The sequence below is a fragment of the Dermacentor variabilis genome, unplaced genomic scaffold, assembly GCF_050947875.1.
Source record: "Dermacentor variabilis isolate Ectoservices unplaced genomic scaffold, ASM5094787v1 scaffold_12, whole genome shotgun sequence".
NCBI lineage: Eukaryota > Metazoa > Arthropoda > Arachnida > Ixodida > Ixodidae > Dermacentor > Dermacentor variabilis.
In genome coordinates this window covers 20,994,183-21,007,393 of record NW_027460280.1, presented here as the reverse complement: position 1 = coordinate 21,007,393, position 13,211 = coordinate 20,994,183, and the positions used below count along the sequence as shown (strand labels likewise).

The 13,211-nt window shown below is 43.5% G+C and overlaps 1 protein-coding gene across 5 annotated transcripts in view; it reads right to left on the bottom strand.

Moving 5' to 3' along the window:
• Positions 1-3,641: 3,641 nt before the first annotated feature.
• Positions 3,642-13,211, bottom strand: part of LOC142566349 (AP-5 complex subunit beta-1-like) — a 217,896-nt gene continuing 208,326 nt past the window's right edge. For all 5 annotated transcript variants that reach the window (XM_075677268.1, XM_075677269.1, XM_075677271.1 and 2 more), the window contains 2 exons: positions 5,079-5,249; positions 3,642-4,585 (listed from right to left, as the gene is read on the bottom strand). In XM_075677268.1, coding sequence (XP_075533383.1) covers positions 4,306-4,585; positions 5,079-5,249 — 451 coding nt within the window. In that variant the 3' untranslated portion in view covers positions 3,642-4,305. The remainder of the gene's footprint in view (positions 4,586-5,078; positions 5,250-13,211) is intronic.

Genomic DNA, 13,211 nt, shown 5'->3' with positions numbered 1-13,211 from the left:
TTTGCCTGCCATGTATATAGAAAAGTTTACGTATAAATATTTCTTGTACATCTGATCTCATCGCTTCCTGCCTGCGTTTGATCAACAACTGCCGATCATCGTCCGAGAAGCTTCAAGTTCCAACGGTGAAGCGAGGACAGAGAACGAACGAAACTTTACTACCATTATGTGTGGCGCGTCAGCACGTGTGATTCACCGACACCAGTCGCGACCCGCCACTGCGAACGGCATGGCTTTTCATTACAAACACGAGGGCACCATAGTACAGCAACAGGCTTTTGAGGTCTGTTTTATATATGCGGATGACATTGTGTCGCTTGCGAACAGCCAAAGTGATATGCAACGTCGCCTGGCTGATTTCTGTGGACAGGAATGGGAGAATTAGGATTGCAATTTAGCGTTAAAATACCAGCTTTTATGGCATTCAAAGAAAACAGTTGACACTGTTAATACAGGACCAGGTGCATGAATAAACGAAGGCAATAGATTTATGGAAACAGGACAAAACAATAACAGTAAAGGGGAAGACAAATGCAGCCATAATGAAACAGAGCGCTATGGGGATACAATAGCTATGAGGTGCTCAGGGGTATGTGGAAAAATGTAATGGTTCCAGGACTTACATTTGGAAATGCGGTTGTTTGCTTGAAATTAGGGTACAGTCAGGTCTCGATGGCAACCAAAGGTCAGTGGGACGCCTCGCATTGGGCGCTCACGGGAAGACTACTAATGGCGCTGTGCAGGGTGATATGGGCTGTACAAGTTTTGAAGTGAGGGAAGCTCAGAGTAAAATTTATTTTGAACAACAACTGATCGAGGAATACGAAAAAAATGGGCTGGGAGAGCGTTGAAGTATTCGTACAGGAAAAACACTGACTCACAGTGAAGGGAAAATGTTACGAAGCTTACCAGCAAATATGCGACAGGTATGGTCAGCAACATGACAACAAAGAGCGCCAAACAGAGCGGCTGAGACAATCTCGTGGAAATGGAATGGCAATGAAACAATGGACTCAAGCAGAGCCATAGAGTGACTCACGCAAACTGAACACCTTCAGCCGTCAAGCAGTATGCTTCGTATATAGAGCTAAATAGTCTACGAAAACATAACGGCCTAGAGGGCCGGCGGTCAGGTGGAGATGACGTCGAGGCCTCCGTTTTGGCGTACGGGCGATTCAAATTGAGCAGCAGCAGTGGGACATTCAACTGCAATGTCCCTGTCAAAAATAAAATACATATAGTGGCCTGCAGAAAGCAATGAAAGAGTTCTAGACGAATATATACTCTGTCGATATAGTTCTACTTAATACTTTCCTTTAACGTCCCTTTAACGTCGACATATCGAAACCAAAAAACACGTGCTTCACCGATTTCATGAATGAGGCCGGCGTATGGTGCGAAAGGCCGTCGAATGAATTTGTACTTACATGCCGATCGGAATAGTATCTTGATATGAATCTCTGGGATGGCTTAAAAAATTCGTATCACAAAAAAAAAACACTGAAAAACGGCAAATTACAAAATTCTCATTTTTTTTTTTTTTCACTGTCCTGAAACCTCCCGGTGTTTCACGGCGAAATATTACGGAAAACTACACAGCAGAATTTGAGAAAATTATTCTTTTAAATGGTCCTCAAGATAGGAAGAAAATCATGCTTCGAACAAAAGGTGCCATGGCATCGCTGATCGCGCAGCCTTCTATTGACGCAGCGCCGTCATCTTAGTATCGCTGTAAACTCGAGAGATCGGAGCTTCAGACAGCCGCAGGGACGTATTTCCTCATGCAGAAACAAAATTTCAAAAAGCGACAATGAGAACGCAAAACAATCGCGGCCGTTTATTGCTCTAGTCACGTGTTGCGCAGGGAGCGTCCCTATCTCCTGACGCGAATTTGAATCATCGGTGCGCTTGTCTGCGCACATTTTGGCGGCAGCACGCGTTCGGAGGCCGACATTTTGACATCTGCCTGGTTATCTCGAGTTTCTTACGTTTCTGCGTCCTAACTGCTGCCTGGTGTTGATAAGGACATGATTTGAGCAAGGGAATCTGTTTATTTGCGGCGGCAAAGCTACTTCATATCTTGCAATCCGACGGACGTAATGGCAGAAACGTTCCGAATTGTCAACCGGCACCAAAGATGACGGAAGGCGCGGAATACGGAGATAAGGATAGCGAATGTCGCGGATTTTAGTGACGCGGCAAGACTGTCTCACCTGTGATTGGCAGCTCCTGGTAAAGTCGCAGTGCGTTTGAAAACGACCGAAAAGCTGCATAATACTGCTAAAGAAAGCACAGGATTGCATAGAAATGTAAACCATACAAGGGAATTAGCGCTGTAAATTTGAAATTTCAATTTTTCTTGAAACCTCAACACGAGACAGACAAAAAAAAAAGCACAATATATATTAGGAGGCGTACGCCCCGCCCCCTTAAAAATGGCCGCACATGACAAGAGCCAGAGGAGCTATGGGTAAAATGGGTAAATGGGCTTTTTACCCATTTCATAAGCTTTTGAAATGGGTAAAAAGCCCCGCTAAGGAACAATAAAAACAGAAAAAGGAAAAAAGGTGTGCTGTGGTGCCCTGTGTACATAGGTTGTCCCATGGTTTACAGTATGTAGACCTTTATACAGTAGGTCGTGATGTAGACAATAGATATGGTGGTCAGTACAGTTTTCTCGGCCCCCCGCAAATTGTCTATCATGTGCCCTACGATAAATAGGAAAATTGAACAGGGTGGCAAAAAAAGAAAAAATGATTGCGGCGTTAGACATGTGTCCCCTTTAGTGCCTAACACTGGTACAGTTTATCAGATACCACTTAAGTGCGGGAAAACTTACATTGGACAGAGCAGCAGGTGTATTAACATTAGACTAAAAGAACACAAACAATCACTTAACAACCCTAATACTTCACATCTAGCGTCCCATTGTTTCAATTGCGTTTGTAGACCTTTGGTTGAAGACACAAAAATTCTTTCAAGACACAAATGCCAAACCACACGGGAAATAATCGAGGCATTTCACATTAAAGATTAGGAGAGACTTTCGCTAGCCACGCATCATTATTTTTGTTAGAATGTGAATTTCAATATCTTCACAGCACGTGTGTTAATCTCAAGTAGTATCTTTTTGTTGTTTTCTTTTTGGCTTCCCTACCTCTTGATACGTTTAACTGATGTCTTTAGACCTTGTCATGTTCATATGCTGCGGTATTTTCAATCACCTATATATATGTTGATAGTTTCAATAAAAATCGAGTTAGCGCTCGTCCTGTCTGCTTCTAGTTTCTGTCTGTGCCACTTCGCGCTACAATTCAAGATCATGTTATTTAGTATACCCTCAGGGCCAAAGGCACAAGTCTCTCAAACAGACTTGGGCCGGACTTATGAAAAATTCGTATCATCCCGAAATTCGTATCAGGCGTGATGCATCACCGAGATTCTACTTAACAGATCACGTGTTTGTGATGTGGGGTCTGTGCAACTTCCAAGTTTTAAAGTACATCAGTTATATCTCCCAAAACATGCCTCTGCTTTGTGCAATCTTCGGAGGGTGGCAGCAGTGAAGACGAAGAATGTAAATACCAACAGAGCTGGATGGAAGTAGCATCTAAAGAAAGTAAGACGGATCAAATAAAAAATAAGGTATCAATATTTAATGAAAACTCGTGAAAAACAATAAGCATGTGCATATGTAAATATTTAATACGTATATATTGTGTGTGTATCAATTACTACATAACATGATATGCTGAGGGATGCTTAAAAAGATATCAATCCAAAGTTGGTTCTATGGGGATCTTATTTACTGTCTGTGTTGCATTTTCATGCTGTATTCAAGTAACAATGACTGGAACATGAGTTCAATTGACAATGAACTATTACCATTGCCTATTAATTGACGGTGAAAGATAGCCTGCTGTGAGCTACATACTGCTAAAAATACTATGCATATATTTACCAAACTCCTCATGCAATGTTTTTCTCACATTAGCAACAGCAAAAGGCCCAGACAGTACAAGTAGCAAACAGTATTCTCACTATTTCCTAGAGTATACACATAAACTTCCCTGTACATTATGAACATCGCCAAACTAGAGAGTTCATATAAAATCTATCAACCATATAATTGTTTGCAGGGCATGCTGGTAAACACATTCAGAGTAGCGTGTTAGTACCAGCATGTATAAACAAAAGGTAGAGGCAGAAACACATTGTACTCTGTCATCTGCCCTCTTCAGCAGGTGCTTGAATGGAACAGCAGTGCAAGTCAGCAGTTTTGCAGTGTAGACAATGCGAGTAATTCTAGGAGAGTGTGCACAAGGACTGCAGAAATGTTTGCACCCTAGGCAATAACCGCCAATCCTCGACCATCAAGGAGGCAATCAGGTGCGGTCCACAAGCTCTCAAGGAGAGCAACACATGAATCCTCCTGGGCACCACAAATGCTGCCTGCAATCCACGTGGCTGCCAACGTACCACAAAGGGTGCCAGGCCCTCACATAGTTGCAGCCAAAGCTGCTGACTGGGAGGACTCGGGCATAGCCGCAGGGTCGACAGCTGTGCTTCAGGGGAGACATTGAGCCTGCAGCCAAGAGAAAAAAAAAACTTGTCTCACTGACAGTTGCAGGAAAACAAAGTAGATTAGCGTGAACATTATCTACAAAAAATAGCTGCAAATTTTACAGGATTCAAAGCGGCATGAGAACAAACAGACAGAAGACAGGAAAGAATACACAAGTTCAATCCCTCAGCTTAGTCCATGGACAAACAAAAAGGATGAGAATAAAAGCAACAGAAATAATGCAAAACCAAGACCAGACCCACGCAGTGCACAAGTGCACGCTACGACAAAAAATTAAATTACATGCAAAATTAAATTCTTATGCAGTTCTAAGTCGCCTATCATTCCAGCCTGACATACCATATTTCTCTTTAGCATTTTTGAAGAGGCCACAAACATTACTACAACCTTAAGCATGTTTTCAAAACCTAATAACACAACCGAGGAAAAGGCTGCTCACAAGTGCATTGTTACAAGCATGGCTTAGCAGACTATTGTGAAAAAAACAGCATACTGTTCCCATAGACTGTGCCAGACCATAGCCCGGTAGGTGTCTGGTGATGGGTGAACCTCATCCGGAAGAGGCTCTGGAATGGGTAGTGGGAGCAGCAGGTCTTCAAAGCGCACTTGCAGTGGCTCCAGCCAGCACACATGACTGCAGCTGTCCAGGCTTGTGAATTCAGCCCTGCGTAAAATGATCATTAAGTGCAGCCAAGGCAGCTGTGCATCTAAGGCCCAACAACAGGTTTAAATTCCATAACTTTCTGCGTATACCGATTAGTGCACTGTGCTGCACAAGAGATCCAGCCACATCAGCTATCTGGCAGATCTCGATCTTGGGGCGCCGCTCGACTCTCACGCGTCCCCTGATGTTTTCCCCGCATGGCTCCCGCGTCTTCCTCTCAGGCTCGGCAAGCGGCGCGCACGTTCCGTGCATGTGCCGAGCCATGCTTCTGCGAGACCGTCTCGCGAGGCCTAGGAGCAGAACACCGGAATGGACAAACACGATTGTTCGAACGCACCACCGTTCGCATGACCGTACACGCGAACGACCAGGCGTTGGTGTCCAGCATGGGGCGAAAATATTCGTTCGATATCCAGTCGCGGTGAGTCAGATTTCTCAGATTTGTCGCGCGGCCATCGGCGTATTCTGTGGATAATATTTCGGCTAGCAGGCATAAGTGTATGAAAGGTGCACTAAATTCCCTTGTGATTGTTTGCACTACTGTGCTGCCGTTCCTTTGCCCCAAGGGCACGTGTGAGACCCACACAATCTTAAGAAAACACTTATTGTTCAGGTGAAAAATTATGGTGGTTATCAAACCAACGAATATCATGTTGAAACTCACTGTTGAGTTCAGAAAAAAAAGCATTACAGTGCATAGGAGGGCATTCAAATCACTGCACAAAAAGATCTGAGGCATGTCTGTTTTAATATAGGTAATTAGGTTCAACACAATGAGGAAAGCTAGGCCAGATCTTAGCACCGTTAACTTGAGTTAGGTGGATAAGGAGATCTCTTTATAAGTATGCAACAAGTTCTGGCTTAGCTAGTTGGTAATCCACCTTAGTAACAGCATTGGAGTGCAAGAAGGCACTCACATGCAGGCACACACTCACACACAAAAAAAAAACCCAAGAAAGCATCCACCTCTTTCATCCCACACTTGTCCCCCTCCCCCCGTTCTTGAAAGCCGGCAATTTCGGCTGCACGCTGTAAAGTGAAACAAATCTACAGCTGAAGCTAAATTTTCTTTCTTAATAGAGTGGCCATGTATGTAATGCTTTTCTTTACTACGTATCCCCTGCTTGTCAAGCGAGGATTGTCTTTTGTACCTCTTCGGGATGCGCTGCAGCGGACGACACGCGGGATTCGCCATACACGCTCATGTTGCGGCCAAGGCCTGGTGCTGGGCAGTTACCGCACTAACAAATTTCCGCTTGCACAACTTGCATATCTTGCAATCCATATTGTGAAAACACAATCAGCTTGCTATATTTAACCTGTGGGCGAGGAGAGAAGTCCGGATAAACATAATCAGCCGTGCACAACGACTGGTGTGCCTTTGGCATGAAATCATTGAATTCTTAAGTGCTGGAACCATTTCATCTCTGTACAGAGATAGCCTAAATAGCGCTACAGTCTCAGTACCTTATAACCATCAAAAATCTAATCACACCTCTTACATGTATAACTGACAAATTTCATTGTACAATCACGACTCATCGTAGATATGTTCATGAAAAGGACCTTGTTCGAACGTGCAGAGCCATTTCAATACCAATATACCATTGATCTGACTTTTTTTTAAAGGCATGTGTCACTTCCGAGTTTGTCAATTTCATTTTCAGGCCATTCCTGAATAAGAGCTACACTATTACTTGCTTCCCGGCAGGAGCAACAACTGCAGATATTTCAAATCTTGAACCAGTGAAGGCTACCTTTTGGTGGCATGTACTGAAAATTTTAACTGTGCAAATTGCTTATGTGCTCTGAAAACAGTTACTCAATACTCGCTTTCTCACAATTCTTATGTGCTATACAATGCATTTAGTTGTTTTCCCCCCGGTGTCTTCGGTAAACTATGCGGGGCATGGTGTTTATATTTATTCAACGTATGAAGCAATGCTCTGAGTGAGGAGCGATATATGTTTATTCTTTGTAGGTTCATTACAGCCCACCACGACCAACGTACTTTCCCCAACGTATGAAGCAATGTTCTGAGTGAGGAGCGATATATGTTTATTCTTTGTAGGGTCATTACAGCCTACCACGACCAGATGGCGCTCACCTCCATGCATCCGGTTGACGCTTCCATCCACTTTAAATCTAAGCACTTCTGGAAGGTCTATATTACCTACTTTTCAACTGGAACAAAGCTGAAGAGCAAATTCTTAAATGCACAGTCACAGGTTTAGAAGAGGTTCCCGTTAGGCTGATTAATGAGCTAGGACAAAAAAGTAAGGAAGCTCGGTTGAAAGCCGCAGAAAAAAGCTCACAAGATAGGCGAATACCAGACAGCTGGTGAAAAATAAGAATGAATTGATAAAGAATTCACTCATATAGACCGTCGACCATTACATCAGTAATATACAGGTTAGCAATGCAGGCGACTAAATTAAAACTGCAAGCATGGGCAGAACAAACTGGCATATTGGGAGAACTTCAGGATGGCTTCAGAATTGGTAGGCATCTGGATGATAACTTATTCGTTCTCACTCAGTGCATAGAAATATACAGAGAAGAAAGGAGACCATTACATGTGGCTTTCTTAGAGATTACGTGAGCGTATGACAACGAAGACCGCAACATCTTGTGGGATATTCTGGAAGGTGAAGGTATAGGCAACTACTGTATATACAGCTTTTGAGAGAGATTTACCTAGAAAATACCGTTTGTGTTGGACGGGAAGGAATGAGGAGCCAGGAGAAAGTTGATATCAACAGGGGACACATATAAGGATGCCCTCTGTCCCCACGTACTACTGTTTATGATATACATGGTAAGGGTGGAAAAAGCACTAAGAGAAGCAATATCGTGTTTATTCTCTCATACAAACAGGCGGGCACCATAGTACAGCAGCACCTTACAGGTTTGCTTTATGAGGACGACATTGTGTTGCCAGCTAACAAGCAAAGTGATTTGCAACGTCTGGCTAATATCTGTGGACAGGAAGGCAAGAATTTAGGTTTGAAATTTAGTGTTAGAAGATCAGATCTTACGGTATTCAATGAAAACAGTGCACAGACAGTGGAAATACAGGGCCGGGAAATACCTCGGGTAAAAGAACACAAATACCTTGTTGTATGGTAAACGAAGGTTGAGATGCATGGAAACACAGGAAAAAAACAGTAATAGCAAAGGGGAAGAAAAGCGTGGCCATAATGAAACACAGAGTGCGACAGGGATACACTATATATATATATATGTATGAGGTGCTCTGGGGTATGCGTGAAGGTGTAATGGTTCCAGGACTTACATTTGGAAATGCGGTTGTTTGCTTGAAGTAAGGGGTACAATCATGACTCGATGGCAAGCAAAGGTTAGTGGGACAGCTTGCATTGGGCGCTCATGAGAAGACTAGTAATGAAGCTGTGCAGGGTGATACGGGCTGGACAAGTTTTGAAGCGAGGGAAGCTCAGAGAAAAATCGATTTTGAAGAACGATCCTGAGAAATATGGAAGAAAGTAAATGAGTTGCAAGAGTATTCAGGTATTCCTCCAGAAAAAACATTGACTCACAGTGTAAGAAAAGAGCTAGGAAGCTTACCAGCAAGTATGCCACTGGTATGGTCAGTAACATGGCAACAAAGAACGTCAAACGCAAAGTGAGAGAGGCTGAAACAATTTCATGGGTGGCAGCAATGGAAAAGAAACCTGCTACGAGTAACTACCTAAAAGGGAAAAAAACGAAACCAGAAAAGAAACAATTTATGATAACTCAAAGGGAAGTTCCTTACTTTTCGAAGCGAGGTCAGGATGCTTTAGAACGCGTAGTTATAGAGCGAGGTACACCAAGGACGAAGAAGCATGTGCTTGCTGCGGTAAAGCTAGGGTAACGATATAACATGTTTTAGTGGAATGTGAAGATATCTACCTAGCTGCCGGTTTAGGCTCCTCTGGCCTCCTTGGAGCCTTTGGGTTGAGGGATAGCAGGGAGTAAGTAAACACGTTCGCAACAGAGATTAGTAATAGGCGATTGGAGGTTTGGTGGCAGAAAAGTAGGGAGATCACAAACAACATACCAAAGTTTATCCAATTCAATCATAAACAACAGAAGCGTACAATAACAGTTTCCTGTAATGGTTCAAAAAGTTTGATGCAGAGAATTATTTGTGTTTCTGTGTTTTCGCAAAAATATAGGTACAGCATTAAGCAAAATAAGAACAAGAGCTTGGTGGCGCAACCCACCACCCCGTTTCATAGCATCCATCCATCCATCCATCCGCAGCGGTGGCCATGCAAGGGAACAACAACAGGAACCAGAAAAACACAAGCTCGTGTTTATAATAATAATAATATTTGGGGTTTTACGTGCCAAAACCACTTTCTGACGATGAGGCACGTCGTAGTGGAGGGCTCCGGAAATTTTGACCACCTGGGGTTCTTTAACGTGCACCTAAATCTAAGCACACGGGTGTTTTCGCATTTCGCCCCCATCGAAATGCGGCCGCCGTGGCCGGGATTCGATCCCGCGACCTCGTGCTCAGCAGCCCAACACCATAGCCACTGAGCAACCAGAAGCTCGTGTTTAGATTTTTTTATGCACTTACACAAAGCTTTGCTGTATATAGATTCCAACTTTTTCGATCTGCTGCCTTTTTTTTTTACTCTTCTTTGTTATGTATCCGCAGACGGTGTGACCAAAAATATGTATATTACTGAAAATGCTGTAGAAGGAGGCTTACCCGCCGTGGTTGCTCAGTGGCTATGGTGTTGGGCTGCTGAGCACGAGGTCGTGGGATCGAATCCCGGCCACAGCGGCCGCATATAGATGGAGGTGAAATGCGAAAACACCCGTGTACTTAGATTTAGGTGCACGGAGAAGAACCCCAGGTGGTAAAAATTTCCAAGTCTCCACTGCGGCGTGCTTCATAATCAGAAAGTGGTTTTGGCACGTAATACCCCATAATTTAAAAAGAAGGAGGCTCTCAAATAGACTGACATCTTGCAACCAGGGGCGCGATCACAGATCGCTGTTCGGAGAGCGCATTCAGTCTCGCCACACGCGATTGGCTGCGCCAACGTAATCAGCCGCAGGGTGCGGCCACGTTTTTGGTTACATCAAAATGACGAAACGCTCTGGTCAATCATTTTGAAACCAAGCACGTCGTCTGCTAGGGGCAGAACGCGATGAGAGGTGTGCAGTTCGAGCGGTCATGCGCTCGCTACGAGACAGACTTCGCAAAGCACGTCTGGTGGATTGGATTGGATCCAAACGGACACTGCGGTTACGAAATGGCAAGATCGGATCCAATCCATAGTCCAATTCGAGAAAATACCGCTTGAAATTAACTTCCATTGTTGTGTTGGCGTTGCTCGAGGAGGCAGCTGAGCGGTTGGAGGTATGAAATGCAGTCGAAAAGATGACAGAAAGCAAATTCCGACGTTGCTTTCGTTTTTCAAAACGATCGATCGATTGATGCATGGATGGATGGATCGATGGACGGACGGACGTACGGACGGATGGGTGGATTTTATGAGTATCCCCTATGGAACGGGGCGGCGGGTTGCACCACCAAGCTCTTGCTATTATACTGCCTAATGTCCTACCTAGGTTAAAAAAGAAATAAACAAAAAAACAATATGAACTCCCATAACCAAATTTTCTGACCCCGTATTGCAAGCTTTGCTTTCGTACATCTCCGTTTTTTTTGTTGTTTCCCTACTTTTCTTCCACCAAACTTCCAATTTCCTCATACTAATCTCTATTGCGGACATGTTTACTTTTCCCCTGCTCTCACTGAACCCAAGGGCTTCAAGGAGGCCAGTGGTGCCTAAATCGACTGCTGGGCAGATGTCATCACATTGTAATAAAACATGTTCCATCATTTACCTAGCTTTACCGCAGCAAGCACATGCTTCTTCTTCCTTCTTATATCTCGCTGTATAGGTGCGTGGTTAAGGGCATCCCGATCTCGCTTCGAAAAGTAATGAGCTTCCCTTTGAGTTATCACAAATTCTTTCTTTCCTGATTTCGTTTTTTTTTTTCCTCTTAAGTAGTTACTCATGGCAGGTTTCTTTTCCATTGGCGCCACCCATGAGATTATTTCAGCCTCTCTGACTTTCCACTTAATGTTTTTGTTGCTCTGTTGCCCACCCTACAGGCCGCATACTTGCTGGTAAGCTTCCTAGTTATTTTCCTCCACTGTGAATCAATGTTTTTGCTGTACAGATACCTAAACACTCTCCCAACCAATTTACTTTCTTCCATATTCCTCAGTCGTTCTTCATAATCAATTTTACTGTGAGCTTCCCTCACTTCAAAACTAGTCCAGCCCATATCACCCTGCACAGCTTAATTTGTAGTCTTCCCGTGGGCGCCCAATGTGCGCGACCCACTGACCTTTGGTTTCTATCGAGTCCTGTCTGACTGTACCCCTGATTTAAAGCAAACAACCGCATTTCCAAAAGTAAGTCTTGGAACCATTACACCTTTCCACATACCCTGGAGCACCTCGTACCTATTGTATCCCCATAGCACTCTGTGCTTCCATTATGTCTGCATTTCTCTTCCCCTTTATTGTTATTGTTTTTTCTTGTGCTTCCATATATCTATTGCCTTCGTTTATCCATATACCAAGGTATTTATATTCTCTTACCCAAGATATTTCCTAGCCCTGTATTGCCACTGTCTTTTCACTGTTTTCGTTGAATACCGTAAGATCTGATCTTCTAACACTAAATTTCAAACCTAAATTTTTGCCTTCCTGTCCACAGATATTAGCCAGACGTTGCAAATCACTTTCCTTGTTAGCTAGCAACACAATGTCGTCCGCATAAAATAAACCTGGAAGCTGCTGCTCTACTACTGTGCCCGCCTGTTTGTATGGGAGATTAAACCCGATATTACTTCCTTCTAGCACCCTCTCCATCCTCACCATGTACGTCATAAACAGCAGTGGGGTTAAAGGGCACCCCTGCCTCAGTCCCTTGTTGGTATGAACTTTCTCCTCCCTCCTCATCCCTTCCCACTCAACGCAAACGGTATTTTCTAGGTAAATCTCTCTCAAAAGCTGTAGACAATCATTACCTAAGCCTTCCCCTTCCAGAATATCCCACAAGATGTTGCGGTCTACGTTGTCATATGCTCCTGTAATGTCTGAAAAGGCCACATATAACGGTCTGCTTTCTACTTTTGATATTTCAATACACTGAGTAAGAACAAATAAGTTATCATCTAAACGCCTACCTATTCTGAAGCCATTCTGAAGTTCTCCCAAAATGCCATTATTCTCTGCCCAAGCTTGAAGCTTTAATTCGATTGCCTGCATTGCTAGCCTGTAGGTTACCAATGTAATGGTCAACAGTCTATACGAGTGAATTCTATCTTTCTCCCCCTTACCTTTATAAATTATATTCATTCTACTTTGGTGCCAACTGTCTGCTATTCTTCTCTCTTAAAGTTTTTTCCACTGTTTTCACCAGAGCTTCCTTACTTTTTGGTCCTAGTTCATTAATCAGCCTAACGGGAACCTCGTCTAGCCCTGTGGCTGTGTGCTTAGGAAGTTTCTCTTCGGCTTTCTTCCAGTTGAAATTTGTCAGCACCAGCTCCTTTTCCATCTGGTTCTCTTTCATGCTCTTCTTTTGTTGTTTCGAATACAACCTCGTATTGCCTTGGAAAGATTTGGCTGTTATTTTTTGGATGCAATTTAGAGCCGCTTCCCCTTCCAGTTTGTTTCCATCTTCGTCTAGGATATGTTGTATTGATGTTGACTTCCTGCCTAATAACTTTATGTGCTTCCAAAACATTCTAGGTGTGGCCTTCTTTTTCTCACGTATTTCTGATAACCAACATTCACTTTCACCTTTTATCTTTGCTTGCACCAGTATTTGAATCACAGACTTTTTCTCTCGGTATATTTCCCATTTACTGGCTACTTCATCCTGCGGCAACTGCGCCTTCTTTGCCTGCCTGTGCTCCCGG